We start from the raw sequence: 14,247 nt of genomic DNA on the forward strand, positions 1-14,247 counted from the left end.
TCCCTTATTTTGAAATGAAGATTTTGGGCAATATGCTTATATAAGAGAGTACTATTATGCTTAGAAAATTACCTTGATTATGCTCTAAATCACTCTTTTAAGTGCATTTCAAACATGTAGATGCACTCATGAAGATTGAGTTTTTTCTGTTTCCCCCATGGCATGTCACTTTGAACTCTTCCCACCCTTCCCTTCCCGCTGTTGATTTCAGAAAAGGGTTTAACACTTATCTCTGAGGGAAGTCTACTTTTTGGGATTTAAAAAAAGAAAGAACTACATGGATGTTAGAACAAATTACACTGTTACAAGAAGGGGTTAAAAACACACCTTTTCGAGCAGGCATACCCCGACTCTTGACCTCCGACTCCCAATGTGCTCCCCTCCCTCGTCAGCATTGTTGGGCTGGCATGAGATGGGGTTTTAATGTGGTTTTAATTGTGGTTTTATTATGGTTTTATTGTTGTTTATGTATATGCTGTAAATTGCTTTGATTTTTAGAAAAGCGGTATATAAATAAAAACTTTATTATATTATTATTATGTATTCTCAACTGGCAATTGGAAGATTGTTGTAAACGTTTATCGCAAATGTTTTTACTGTTTTATAGAGTGTACAAATAAAACCAGACTGGATTATCAAATTAAGAATATGTGAAATGTTCTATTTGCTGCTGATTTGTTTAATCTTTCAGAGATACAGGAAGGAAACCAAAGTATACAGTATGCAGTGACTCTGAACCTGAAGAGCAGGAAACACAAATAAAAAGTGAGCTTCGTTTTATTTTTGGTATTATTTGTCTAATATCTTTTTAGTTCTTTGTTTAATGCATTAACACATCTCTTGTTTGCACAGCTAAAGTGGGGAAAAAGCGTGCAGCAACAAGAAAAAGAAGAAAAGGTAATAATAAATTTTTTTATTTATATACCGCCCTGTGGCGAACCAATCCGGGCAGTTTACAACATTAAAATAACATACAGCATAAAACAATATATTTCCCTCCCCCTTAAAAAGTTATTAAACTGCATATCTAAATTAAAACCAAATAATAATAAAGGTATGACACTGAAGTACTCATATTTGTTTCTCCTCCCCATTCTAGCTTTAATATCCTTATGAGGTTTTTGAAAACTATGTGTCTATGCATGCATTCATAATGTGGGGTTGCAGTGTCAATTTAAAAAAATACTGGTGATTTTAATGTTAAACACATTGACTGCCTTGAAAGACTTTTGTGTGTGGACACGCGCATGCACGCACATGCCTTCAAGTTGCCTGTCTTAATGGCAACCATGAATTTCATAGAATTTTTTTAGGCATGGAAAACTCAGAGGTGGTTTTGCCAGTTCCTTCCTCTGAAATATAGTCTGCTGCACCTAGTATTGGTTGGTAGTCTCCCATCCAGGTAATAACCAGAACTGACTGCTTAGCTTTCCAAGATCAAACAGGATCCGGTAGCTTTAGGGTATTTAGGTCCTCTTGTGGTGTCTCAGCTTCCATCATATCTCAACTGTAATTGAATTGGGATGGCTTTTTATTTGTAAAAATAATCTTCATTTATAAACTATGGGGTAATGTTAGTAGATAAACCGTTGGTTCTAATTTTGATTTATACCAAACAGCAGTGCTGAGAGTTAAAATTACTGAATAACTTCTAAGATGCTTCTTGAAATAATTGTTTTGTAACTTAACTAAATAAAGTAAATAAAATTAAGCAGAATCCTACAGAAATGCATACATGAATTGTTTGTTTTTTGTTCTAAAACATGCAGCTTCTTCTGATATTCAGGAAGATGAAGCATTTGGCTCTGCTCTTGGGGAAACCACAGTGTCTTTAAAAAAGGCAAAGAAAAAGGGTATCAGTATATAAAAACTTCATATTTATATTGCTTCTCAGATTGAAGTGCTATATATTATGCTACTTGAACATCTCAAAAGATAATGAAGAAAACATCTGGAACACGGATTAGTAGAATTGCATGAAAGTGTAGTAATAAAAACAAAAACTTAATGGCATGTGTTTAGGAAGAAATGTTGGTATATAGTTGTCCTTTAATTGGAAACCTCTCAAAAGGATTACATGGAAGTGTTATAGTTCAAATGCACAGTTAATAGTGTTTTTCCTTCTGTCCAAGGTGTTCCTACTGTACAGGATAAGAAGAGTGAAGCTGACAAGAGTCTTAGAACAACTCTGATCATTTGTCCACTTTCTGTCCTAAGTAACTGGATTGTAGGTTTGAAATTTAAACAATTGTCATTTCTAGTGTTTAGCCCATTCTGACTATGCTTAGCCCATTCTGACTCTCCTAATCGTTGAATCTGGTTTCTCTATTCTGGATGGAAAAAACATATTAGCAAGGCTTCTGTGGAATCCTTGGATTGTGCATACTTTCGTATGGGTTCCACAACATACTACAAGAGAGGTGGGCAAATCGTTGGTCTATAATTCCAGTAAATCCTGACAGTGGGCAGTGCTATCTAGGACTAATGGGAGTAGCAGACCAACAACATCTGGAGGTCTACAGGTTGCCCTTTCTGTATTATAATGTAGAACTTTAGGACATTTTCACTTTTTGTGCTACCCACTCACCCTATCTTCTGCATCTTATGAAAGATGCAAATTTTTGTTTATTTTGTGCATGGGGGACTAATGTTAGGACTTATAAAAACCATGTCTTAAGACCAAGCCTAGCATAGTTGCATTTTCCATGGATCCTCAATGAAAACTATATATAGGTCTAGAGAAACCTAGGGTTGGAAATAGGTCAGTGAGCGTGTCTTACTGGAGTGAAACATGGCTTTTCCCAAGGTCAGTGAGCATGTCTTACTGGAGTGAAACATGGCTATCTCCTTATATACCCCCTTTAAAAGTATGAAGCTTGGGTGCGTAGAATTTCTTGCCATAAACTTCTCAGGTCTTACAACTTAAGTTTTAACTATTGGCACAAACTCCCCCAATATTCTCTTTCTTCTACAATCTCAGAAGCTTAGTTTATATGGCAAAGGCATGGGACAGACACCACTACAAGAAAAAGCTTATCAGGTGAACAGAAGTAATTTATAGCAGTCTTCTTCTGCCTTTAGTATCTCTGGTAATAATACTTCAGATTTTTCAGGAACTGCATGCTGCGGTTCCTTCCACTGTGTCTTCTGGAAGCTGCTACACCACAATCACAATGGCTTCCTTGTCTTATTAGCCACTGGTGCCAGTCTTCAACAAGATTCTCTATCTAGAGGTCTTGTTCCTTTGTCTGCTCACTTTATCCACCAGCTCTGGTTTTCTGGTTCTCTTCCAACTAATGGTTAATCATTAACTGATGTTTTAAAAAATTACGGACTGGAACCTCTCAGCAGTCAGGTTGTAATCTCTGTCTAGTCTCACCTACTGGTCTTCATTTAGTGTATAATTAGTACCCTCTCCCGGGCCCCCTAACTATCAAAAACCCTAGGGTCAACTGAGCTGAATCTCCTAATAAGGTAAATGTTAAAGTGAGAACATTTGGGAAGAGCAGAATTGCAATGTAACTTAAATATTCTTAAGTAAGATTTACAGTAAAGTAGGCAACCTCGTGCCATTAAAATGTCTCAGATTAAAAATTATTTTTTGGGCAACTGCTCTTCTAGGTTGGGCTTATGGCAATTATAGTGCAAAACACCTGGTGGGCAACATGTTGGCAATTCCTGTTTGTGCAGAAGTAAGTCCCACTGATTCCAGTGGGTCTTATTCCAAGGGAAGTGAGCATAGGATTGAAACCAGAATCATACATCTTAAAAAGCTTGAGTGCACTTTTAGCTTTGAACATATGTGATTTTCTCATATATTTTAAGCAGAATAACTTCCATGGTTACAAAAACTATGGTTTGGCAAATACTTACCCTGGTTCTGTTTTACTAAGTTCCACCAACTGTAGCAAATCTGGGTTTACAACAAAATTAACATATGATAGAAATATTTACTTGCATATTTTCATTTCAGGACCAGTTTGAACAACATGTTGATCCAGATGTTCAGTTGAACCTATATGTTTACTATGGCTCTGAGCGCAGCAAAGATCCAGCAATACTTTCAAGGCAGGATGTTGTATTAACAACATACAGTGTTTTGGCAAGTGACTATGGAGTAAGTATGGTAAAAATCTAAAGTAAGATACTAACATCTTTCCTTTAAACAAAATATAACAAAAAAAGCATCTCTGAAGATGCCAGCCACAGCTACTGGCAAAATGTCAGGAACAAACTCTTCTAGAAACATGGCCTCATAGCTTGAAAAAAACACAAAAAACTACCAAAAAATAGCAGTTTATAGGCTATAAAAATTAAGCCTGTTACAGACTGCCAAAATAAAGCTGCTTCCGGTCTCTTTGGAGGTATGCTATTTAAATGATGCCTGGGTCCTAAGAGTCCGGAGGTTGCGCCAAAGCCACACTCCATTCCTAAGCACTGGACTGCAGCTTTGGTGCAGCTTCCAGATTCTTAGGACCCATGCATCATTTAAACAGCATACCTCTAAAGAGACCCGAAGCAGCTTTATTTTGGCAGTCTGTAACAGGCCTTAGATTTCTTGTCAGAAATTGAATCTGGTACAGTGCTGAACGTATCTGTCCAAAATGATACTGAGGTTTGAGGTTCAGAACAAGTAATTCAACAATAAAATTAGGCCCTTCTCTTTGTAGAGGTTCTAGCAGTGCTCTTCTAATATGTTACCTTTTACCTTTCCCTCCTTGGAATATCTGCCAAATAATTTAGAAGCAGATTATAATTGTGGCCTGGGGCTTCACGAAAGGCTGCAAATCTAAGCAGGATCCCCCCACCTCACAGCTTCTGTCTCTTTCCTTTTGGAATGGGGTAGCAGTTTTTCCTATGTCAGCTCAAGGGTTCCGCTTGGTAATGCTTTCTACACATTTATCTTGAGAAAGCCTAATGTTTTGTACTTCAGTTGTTCATTAGACTTTAGTTAAAATATGATATAGGTGCTGTCTAGACCGGCATTTTGCGCCAGCCTGGATACATGCTAGGGTTGCCTCGGGGCGTCCTTTACAGATGCCCTGCAACCCTAGCACGTATTCCGTACATCATAATGGCAGCGTCCTGCACGGATGGGCGCTGCCATTTTGACGTGACGGCCGCGCCGTGTCCAAACGGCATGGTGTGGGCATGACATGCTCGCGCTGCGTCAGGTCGCTTGTGGCGGCCTAACAGCGGTGCTGGAAGGAGCTCCGAAATGGAGCTCCTTCCTGGAGGGCGCCTCGTTCCTGCAGAAATAGATTGCCGCGAGAATGGCGCCAGGGAGAAAGGGACCGAGCGGCCCCTTTCTCCTCTGGCTGCAGCTCCCATGGTGTCTTGGGGCATGAAGCCCCAAGGACACCCCTTTTCGGGACCAGGGAGGAGTGGCATTTTGCAAATGAGCGGCTGCAGGCCACCTCAAATGGGCGGTCTGTATCCTGCCATAGTCTAATAGTCATTGGGCTGGTAGCTTTGGGGTCTACTTGGCATTAAGAATTTAGATGACTAATGGCTTGGAAGAGTTGAGTTCAAATCACCTGTCACAAAAGGGATCACCATTTTAGTAATTACCCTGGAGGTTAGCAAAGTTTGCTTTAAGAATTTAGAGGGCGGTAGAAAAATATAATTGTTTTGCCCATCTAGAAACTAAAACTTAAGCAAACTCCAATAATAATTTTAATCCCGATCTGAAATCTTATTTTTAAAATGTTCACCTTGACAATGTGAAGTCGAAGGCTTTCATGGCCGGCATCTATAATTTTTTGTGGGTTTTTCAGGCTATGTGGCCATATTCTAGAAGAGTTTCTTCCTGACATTTCGCCAGCATCTGTGGCTAGTATCTTCAGAGAATGCTTGCCTGGAAAAAGTTGGGTATATATATACTGTGTGAGCCTGGAAATGCAGGAGTGATTTGCATGTGTATTGTTCTGTTGCTGATGGCAGGACTCAGGTTGGGAAGCTAATGCAAAAGAGGATCAGTGTCTGCTAATTGGTGATTGTTATCTGCTGGGAAAGTCCCTGACTCTGAATGGTTTCCCATTTGCATTTGTTGAGTTTTCTTCAGGACTGGTAGACAAACCTTGTTTACTTTAAGGGTTTCCTCTTTCCTGTTGAAATTGTCCATGTGTTTGTGGATTTCAATGGATTCCCTGTGCATCCTGACATGGTAGTGGTTGGCATAGTCCAGAATTTCAGTGTTTTCAAGCAGTATTTTGTGCCCAGGATGGTTAGTGGCATGTTCTGCTACTGCTGATTTTTCTGGCTTGCCCAGTCTGCACCTTGACAGATACAGACTAAGTAGTTTTAAATTTCTTTAGCTGTGGAATTGAATAAGATGCTGTGTAAGAGGGTTAGATGTATATTCTTTCCAACTGATGAGTATGAAGCATTATTGTAGTGGAATGGGAGAAAGTTGCATCTTATGCTTAAAACCAATGGCTAATTAGTGTGTGTTGGTGCTATGTCAAGTTGTTATAGCTTTTAAGTTTTAGCTATTTCAAAATTCTCCCCTTTCCTGTGTTAATGGCTTGTATGATAGTGTTCTTCTTTCGTTTTCTAGATTTTTATTTTTTACAGCAGCTGCTGTTCTTCAAAATGAAATGCTAGTCTCAAGACATCTGTCATCTTTATAAGAATGTATTTGGGAAATAAAGATGGCAGGTAGCTGAAATCCAGTACTTTTTAAGGTCCAACTTAATAAATAAATAAACAATGTAAATGTAACAAAACAAAACAAATCACAGGTATCATCAAAACACTTCAAACTACAGGCAAAACTTCCTGCCAGCACCGTTTTGTCTACCTCATAGAATCATAGAGCTGAAAAAGACCAGAAGGGCCATCTAGTCCAACCCCCTGCCATGCAGGAACTCACAATCAAAGCATCCCCAACCATCCAGCCTCTGCTTAAAGACCTCTAAAGAAGGAGTCTCCACCACACTCTGAGGGAGTCCATTCCACTGTCGAATATCTCGATGTCAGGAAATTCCTCCTAATGTTGATACTTTAACATTATGCTTTGTAGATTTATAAAACTGGATTTAAAGGTTAAGAACAATAGTATTCTGACTTCCAAGCTTTTAAACATGCTTGGTGCAGTCTTGGTTCCTTTTGCTGTTCATAGCATTTGCACACATACACAAAAAAGAGAGGAAAAACAAAATAGTAAATGCTGGTGGTACTTTCTTCTACAAGAATCTCTTAATTTTGTTCCAGGCCCGAGGTAATAGTCCTTTGCACAAATTAAAGTGGCTGAGAGTGGTGTTGGATGAAGGACACACCATACGAAATCCAAATGCTCAGCAAACAAAAGCTGTATTAGATCTAGATGCACACAGAAGATGGATTTTGACAGGTAACTTGTGCCGTTGACAGAACATTGCAGTATTCTGTTAACTTCCAAATTATGAAATTGGCAGTGACTCATTAAAGCTCTGAAATAAATAAGACTTTGCTGCTTATATCCACACTGTACTTTGTTGTTTGCTTTCAGTTACTGTACTTTGTTGTTTGCACTTGCTTTAGGTCAGAATGTATTTTACCACTTGCTTAGGTAATTACTTGAAAGCAGCCCCTTTGGCACTCTTATAAGCACCTGAGGAGCAGGTTGCAGCTGCTCATGGTGTGTACTATAAAGAATAAAAGGATCATTCTGCTTGGCTGCAAATTCTATAGATGTCTGTGTGTATCTGACTAAAGAGGTTAGACTGCCTATTAATACTTTAGGCTATACTTCAAAGGAAGGAACTGGCAAAACCACATCTGAGTATTCTTTGCCTAAGAAAACCTGATGCATTTTGTGGCATCACTATAAGGTGACAGGTGATTGAAGCCACATAGACACACAAAAATGTTTCAGTAGCTAAGCAAAGTAGATGCTCATTTCATGACAATGGGAGACTCTTCTTTGTAAGCTAGTGCTACTTTTAAAAAAATCATTCTTAATGGTTGAACAATCCCCAGGAGTCATTATCAGAGTATGTAGATCAAGTCAATCTTGATGTACTGTTTGTAACTCTTTGGACTTCTATGTGTATGACAATCAATCATTTTCAGCCATGTTTGTGTATCTAAATATAACTTTATGGGAAGCTAATAAATGTATGAGAAAAGTTAGAAATGAATATGCTGGAGAAACATATAACAACCAACTTTTGAGGAGTAATATGGTGGTTATGTTGGTGAACATTGTTAAGTTTGCATAATAACTCAAGCTGACAAAAGCAATTTTTGATGAGCTTTAGGAATATTTGCACATGGGATCCTTTCCACTGGTCCAGTCTTGACTTATTTTTGAGTGAATGGTGAGAAGTATAGCATGTTTTTGTTTTGTTCCCATTTCTCTTTACAGGTACACCGATTCAAAATTCCTTAAAGGACTTGTGGTCTCTTCTTTCGTTCTTAAAGCTGAAGCCATTTACAGATAAGGAGTGGTGGCACAGAACAATCCAGCGTCCTGTTACTATGGGAGATCAAGGAGGGCTTAAGTATAAACTCTTTCTTATATATGATAGATAAACGTATTCTATAAATAGCAATAGATACAAACATATTGTATTACTCTTAAAAATTATCTCATTAATTTTTAGTATTAAGTAAAATACAGACAGTATGCAACTTCACTTTGTGTACAATATTTAGTAATACCAGGATATATGAAATATCTTTTGTATTAATTCTGTCTCATGGAAGCTTCTTTTGTTTTGGCAGGCGTTTACAATCCCTGATTAAAAGTATTACACTTCGAAGAACTAAAACAAGCAAAGTAAAAGGGAAGCCTGTTTTGAAACTCCCAGAGCGCAAAGTATTCATCCAGCATATTACACTTACAGATGAAGAAAGCTTAATCTATAACTCTGTGAAAAATGAAAGCATAGCAGCTGTTAAAAGGTAAATAGTGCCAACAGTTAAGTAGAAAAAAATGCTTTGTTTGCAGCTGTTATGATTTGACTTTTGAAAACCTCTTTGTTTAGCTGTCGTATAAGTGCAACTCCATGCAGAAATAAATATGGAATTCAGTGGTACTTACTCCCAGTTAAGGTGGTGTAGGATTGAAACCCTAGATTCTATTCTAAAATAAGCTCCATGGAATGCACTGTTAAAGTTATGCCTTTTTGTGCAGACGCACACAGAATGTACACATATTATGGAATTATGGTGATAAGCATAGTACAGTTGCTTCTTTGAACTTGTGGGGGATCCATTCCAGAGTACTTGAAGTACTGGCTTGGGCCCAGAGTACTTGAAGGACCGACTCTCCCCATACAATCAGCCCCGCACTCTCAGATCTCGTGGGGAAAAACTTTTGAGTGTTCCCAAGACAAGATACGCAGCGACTGCGCAAAGGGCTTTTTCTGTGGTGGCCCCGCAGTCTTGGAACGCTCTCCCTGAGGAGCTCCGCTTAGCCCCCTCCCTGGAGTCATTTAAGAGAAACCTTAAGACTCATTTATTTCGTCAAGCCTTCCCTCACATGTCCTGACTGTTTTGCTCCTGCATACTATTTATTGTATTTTTATATTGTTTTATTATTTTGATTGATTAATGATGGATTTTAATGATATATAGTAGTATACGATTTTTTTTTTATGAAGGACTTTAGCTGTTAATTTTGATTTTTAAACTCTGATTTTTATTGTATTATATTTATAACCTGTATCGTATTGTATCTTATTCTGTTTGTAAACCGCCGTGATCATAGGAACGGCGGTATATAAATAAAATTTCAATCAATCAAGTTCAAAATCTCATCTTATTCAAGCCCCATAGGCTAGAATGGGATGCGTGTATGCGGGGGGCATGTCATGGGCACGCACCTCATTAAGGTTAATAGCAGTCGCCTCTCAGCGGATTTCCATGTCCACACATTTCAAGTCCGTGGACTTGGAGGGGCAACTGTATATCATGACTTCATGACTTTTAAAATGTTTATTGGGTGATGGTTGTTAACAGTAAAAGCGAATAAAATGACATTTTATATGATACCATTGATTTATTTTGAAGAAGATGACTGGCTTCTTGCTACTGGGTAGTTTGTGTGGTTTGATGGGGCTTGATAGGGGTTAGTAAATTATGACTGGCTGGATTTAGTAGCTAGCCCTTATTTCTTCTAACAGCTATAAAGCCCAGTCCTGCCACAATACTACTGTACTGACAGCAGTAAAATGGGATTGGTTTAGAAATGAGAACTGTATTGATAAACAGAATGTGTTATTTATTTCTGTTTGTATTATTTTGCAAATGATTTAAACTATTTATGTCCCAACCTACATCATAAGATCTTAGAAGATGCAGGCAAAAAGCACTATGAAAAAAATTAGAATGGTCTGAAATATATTAAACAATTCAAGCAGTTTAAAACCATGTATTTTTAAAGATACAAGCCAAAATTCTCAGACTCGAGTGGTGTTTTAGCTTTGGGCCAAAATAAAGTCAACATCAATAAGAACGGGGAGGGCTTTCCACAATTGTGTGGCACAGTAGAGAAGGTTCTGTCCCATTTTTCCATGTAGGATATAAAATGGAAAGAGATTATAATTATCATTCAGAGTACAGATGGTGCTCCACATTTGCTGGGGTTAAGGGCACATAACCCATGTGAAAGAGGAAAAAAATGCAACAAAAAAAGCACTGTGTTTTTACTGGGGAGAACACATTTTACTCTACAGATTGGATTAATATATTCTCTCTAGGAATTTTTAGGTCCTCCAGCACAACCAAATGTTGACCAGAATCATGCTAGAGGACATACAGATTCCTGGCCTGGAGAAATGTTTTCTCTAGTAATCTCCAAGTTCTCCAGTGCAATTCTGTGGTCAATTTCCAGCAGAGTTGTGCTGGAGGACCTAGAAATTCCTAGAGAGAACATAAGAATCAAATCTGCAGATAATCAAATCCACAAAAGTTAAAGCCGCAAATAGGGAGGGCCAACTGTATATGTAAAGTAAAGTCCATTGAGTGGGTTTATTGTGCTGTGCTTCATTCTGCAAGTGAAAATAAAGGGTTCAGTTAGTCACTGGATTGATACCTCAGTTTTGTCACCCAATCTACCATACCTATGATTGTGTGTATATACTCAGGTATTTCTGTTGTCTGATGGTGCAGGAACCAAATTTTATATCTGATTTTTTTAGTCCATTATGGTAAATGGAAATGGGAAATAATAGATGTGAATACATAATGTCAACACTGAGTGTTGGACATTTGTTTGTTGCTAGAAATAAATAATGATTTCTTAGTTTGAGTGTAATGAGAAACATGACCCAAGACACCCCAATCCCCCTGTGAATTTTTCACTGAGATATTAGAGAAGAGAAAAGGGATGAGAGTGTGTGAGGGTACTGTGCTCAGTTGTGATCTGGTCTTATTATGTGAGAGTGTGAGTGAGGGTCTAGGGATTTGTGGATCACAGCTGAGTTATTGAAATGGCAATGCTTTTATTTTAACATAAAAATTATTCTACAGGTATTTTAATGAGGGAACTGTCTTGAGCAACTATGCAGATGTTCTTGGTGCTTTGCTGAGACTGAGACAGTTGTGCTGTCACCCATCACTCTGTATAAGCACATCATCATCTAGCAATATAGGAGGTCAGTATATTCATGCTCTTTTTAATAATAATAATAATAATAATAATAATAATAATGCAATAGACCTAAAATAAGGTGGTGAGATATACAGATCAAATATGTAAGTTTGTTGTTTTGTACTTTACCCATTGTGGTACATGAAACTGTAGCCAATGCCTTCTATCAGTGTAGATATTGCTCATAGTAATTGCTGAGATTTGTATGAATACTGAGAAAATCAGAGTAATTTGAAAGTATATAAATAGTACTGTGGCTATAAATATTTCATGGACACAAAAGTATTGACCATAGATACTCGTGTATAAGCTGAGGGCAGGTTTCTGGGCCAAAATTATGGATTTTGATGTGATCTGTGGTTAGATCAAGGGCAAAACATAAGGGCATGTAACAAAGAATGTAAAGGATGAAGCAAAGGAAAATGATGTCAAAGAACATACAAAATTCTGGCAGGCATACATCTCTATTTACTCTAAAGGCTGGATGGATGCGGGAACTATGGTAAATGGTGGGTGTGCAGTGTATGGAGGAGGCAGCCAGGCATGGGCGGGACTAAGAAAAAATGCAGCACTTCTTTTGACCTACATTTTTTTTAGTGCAGCCTATTTTTTCCTCAAGTCTCATGGATTAATACATCCTTTTGCATGTTCAATAATGTTTAGTTTCAACGATGCCATCTAAGAAGCTCTCATTTTCTTTTCATAACATACTTTGTAGAGGACAAGAACTAATATTTCTATTTTAAAGTACTGAACTATATAAAAATGGGATGAATTGTAGAATTACATTTCTATTTATTGCAATATTAAACACTCATAAGTGAAGGCCTTCCTTTCCGAGGAAGATTAACATCTGGTAATGGAAGTAATACATGCAGACAAAGTGGATACTGCTACATTGTGATTCTCTCTAGCATTTGGATAAGGGTGCTTCAGATGACAAAAAAGTAGAAATATCCAGCAACTGAAGGTGTTGTCTTGTCTTAATACAGTTGGCCCTACACATTTGCAGGCATTAGGTGTGTAGGATGCCTGTGAGAGTGGAAAAACAGATTATCTCTAGGATAACCATATCAGAAGGGCTAAGGAGCCAGTAATGGGAATTATTTGGGTCAGGAGGGGTGTTCAGCATGGAGCTCTTCAGATCCATTCTTCAAAGAGTCAAAAGCGCTAGCACTGCCTGAGGCATTCAAAAGAGCTTTTTGCCATTCTATTCAGAGATCTCCTCTGAGAAGTGGACGGTCCCCCCGCCTTTTTTTTTTTTGGTTGTTGTTAAAAGTATATAACTCTTTATCTAAAAGAAATCTATCCCATTCTCTGAACAGTGTGGTGAAATATAGCCAAAATGTTAAATGAGAATATTGAGAAATGAGGGATGTGGAGATTGCAGAAGTAAATAAGAGTAGCACCAAAACATAAATAATAATAATAAATAAAATTTTTATTTTTATACTGCCCTTCCCATGATCAGGGCGGTGCACAGCATAGTACCAGTACAATACAATAAAAACAGTAAGAATAACAACAATAGACATTAAAATTACATTAAAACCAATTTCTGGCCAGCCGACCACTGCTGCCAGAGGAGGAAGCTAACCAGGACCAGCGTCCGGGAATGCTGATAAAAATAAGAAGGTTTTGAGCTCCTTCTTAAACTGGGCCAGGGAGGTGGCCGAGCGGAGCTCTATGGGCAGCATGTTCCAGAGGGTTGGGGCCGAGATGGAAAAGGTCCTCCTTGAGGTGGAGGCTAACCTTGCCCCCGGGACCCTCAGTAGCTGCTGCCCAGATGTTCTGAGTGTACGGGGCGGATTGTATGGAGAGAGGCGGTCCTTGAGGTATCCTGGGCCCAAGCCATTTAGGGCTTTATAGGTAATGACCAACACCTTGTATTGCGCCCGGAAGCGTATAGGGGGCAATGTTTCCGAAACCAGCCCAGTGGAACCCAGTTGGGAAAGAAAATGAAAAACGGGGGGTAGGGAATGGGAAATGAAATTGCATGGTGGAAGACAATATGGCTGACACTGTCAGCAGAAACAATCGTTTCAGGAGGGAAAATGCATTACAATGTTTTTTTTTTTTTTGCAGACCACTGCTTGTTATTCTCCAATAAACATTTCATTTTTAAATTATCTTGCCTTGTATGGCATTATAACTGAGGTTTCAATTCTGCAGTATTTTTGTTCTAGCATTTGTTTGTGCCTGTTTGTCCATGCAGGTAACAGTACTCCTGAAGAGCTACGTGAGAAATTAATAGAGAGGATGAAACTAGTTTTAAGCTCTGGATCAGATGAAGAATGTGCTATATGCTTAGAGTCACTGAACTTTCCTGTGATAACACACTGTGCTCATGTGTTCTGCAAACCATGCATCTGTGAAGTTATTGAAAGGGAGAAGGTTAGTTATTACCTTCAGTCAACTGTAAGGAATTATTATGCATTAATCATTGGTGGCTGGAAGGTAATTTGGATGGCCGTGTTGCTAAAACAGAGTAATTTTTGTTGTCTTCAAGTCATTTCCAACTTATGGCAACCCTGGCAATATTTGTTTAGAGGGAGTATGCTCTTGCTTTCCTCTGAGGCTGAGAGAGAGTGACTAGCCAAAAGTCACCCAGTGGATGTTTATGGCTGAGCAGGATTTGGTGAGGAGGATTCTTAGTGTCTCAAGAG

At 38.4% G+C, this 14,247-nt stretch overlaps 1 protein-coding gene across 1 annotated transcript in view; it reads left to right on the forward strand.

The window, feature by feature from the left end:
* The window catches only part of LOC149318137 (DNA-dependent ATPase/E3 ubiquitin-protein ligase HLTF-like), a 30,444-nt gene that overhangs the window by 8,798 nt on the left and 7,399 nt on the right, over positions 1-14,247 (forward strand). Inside the window, exons 11-20 of the mRNA XM_089509077.1 lie at positions 692-765; positions 853-897; positions 1,770-1,853; positions 2,133-2,227; positions 3,974-4,117; positions 7,216-7,354; positions 8,351-8,486; positions 8,710-8,889; positions 11,461-11,585; positions 13,797-13,975. Of these exons, the coding sequence (XP_089365203.1) occupies positions 692-765; positions 853-897; positions 1,770-1,853; positions 2,133-2,227; positions 3,974-4,117; positions 7,216-7,354; positions 8,351-8,486; positions 8,710-8,889; positions 11,461-11,585; positions 13,797-13,975 (1,201 nt within the window). The remainder of the gene's footprint in view (positions 1-691; positions 766-852; positions 898-1,769; positions 1,854-2,132; positions 2,228-3,973; positions 4,118-7,215; positions 7,355-8,350; positions 8,487-8,709; positions 8,890-11,460; positions 11,586-13,796; positions 13,976-14,247) is intronic.

The sequence above is a fragment of the Sceloporus occidentalis genome, unplaced genomic scaffold (genome assembly GCF_023333645.1).
Source record: "Sceloporus occidentalis isolate IW3139 unplaced genomic scaffold, rSceOcc1.0.p SCAF_2, whole genome shotgun sequence".
Lineage (NCBI taxonomy): Eukaryota > Metazoa > Chordata > Lepidosauria > Squamata > Phrynosomatidae > Sceloporus > Sceloporus occidentalis.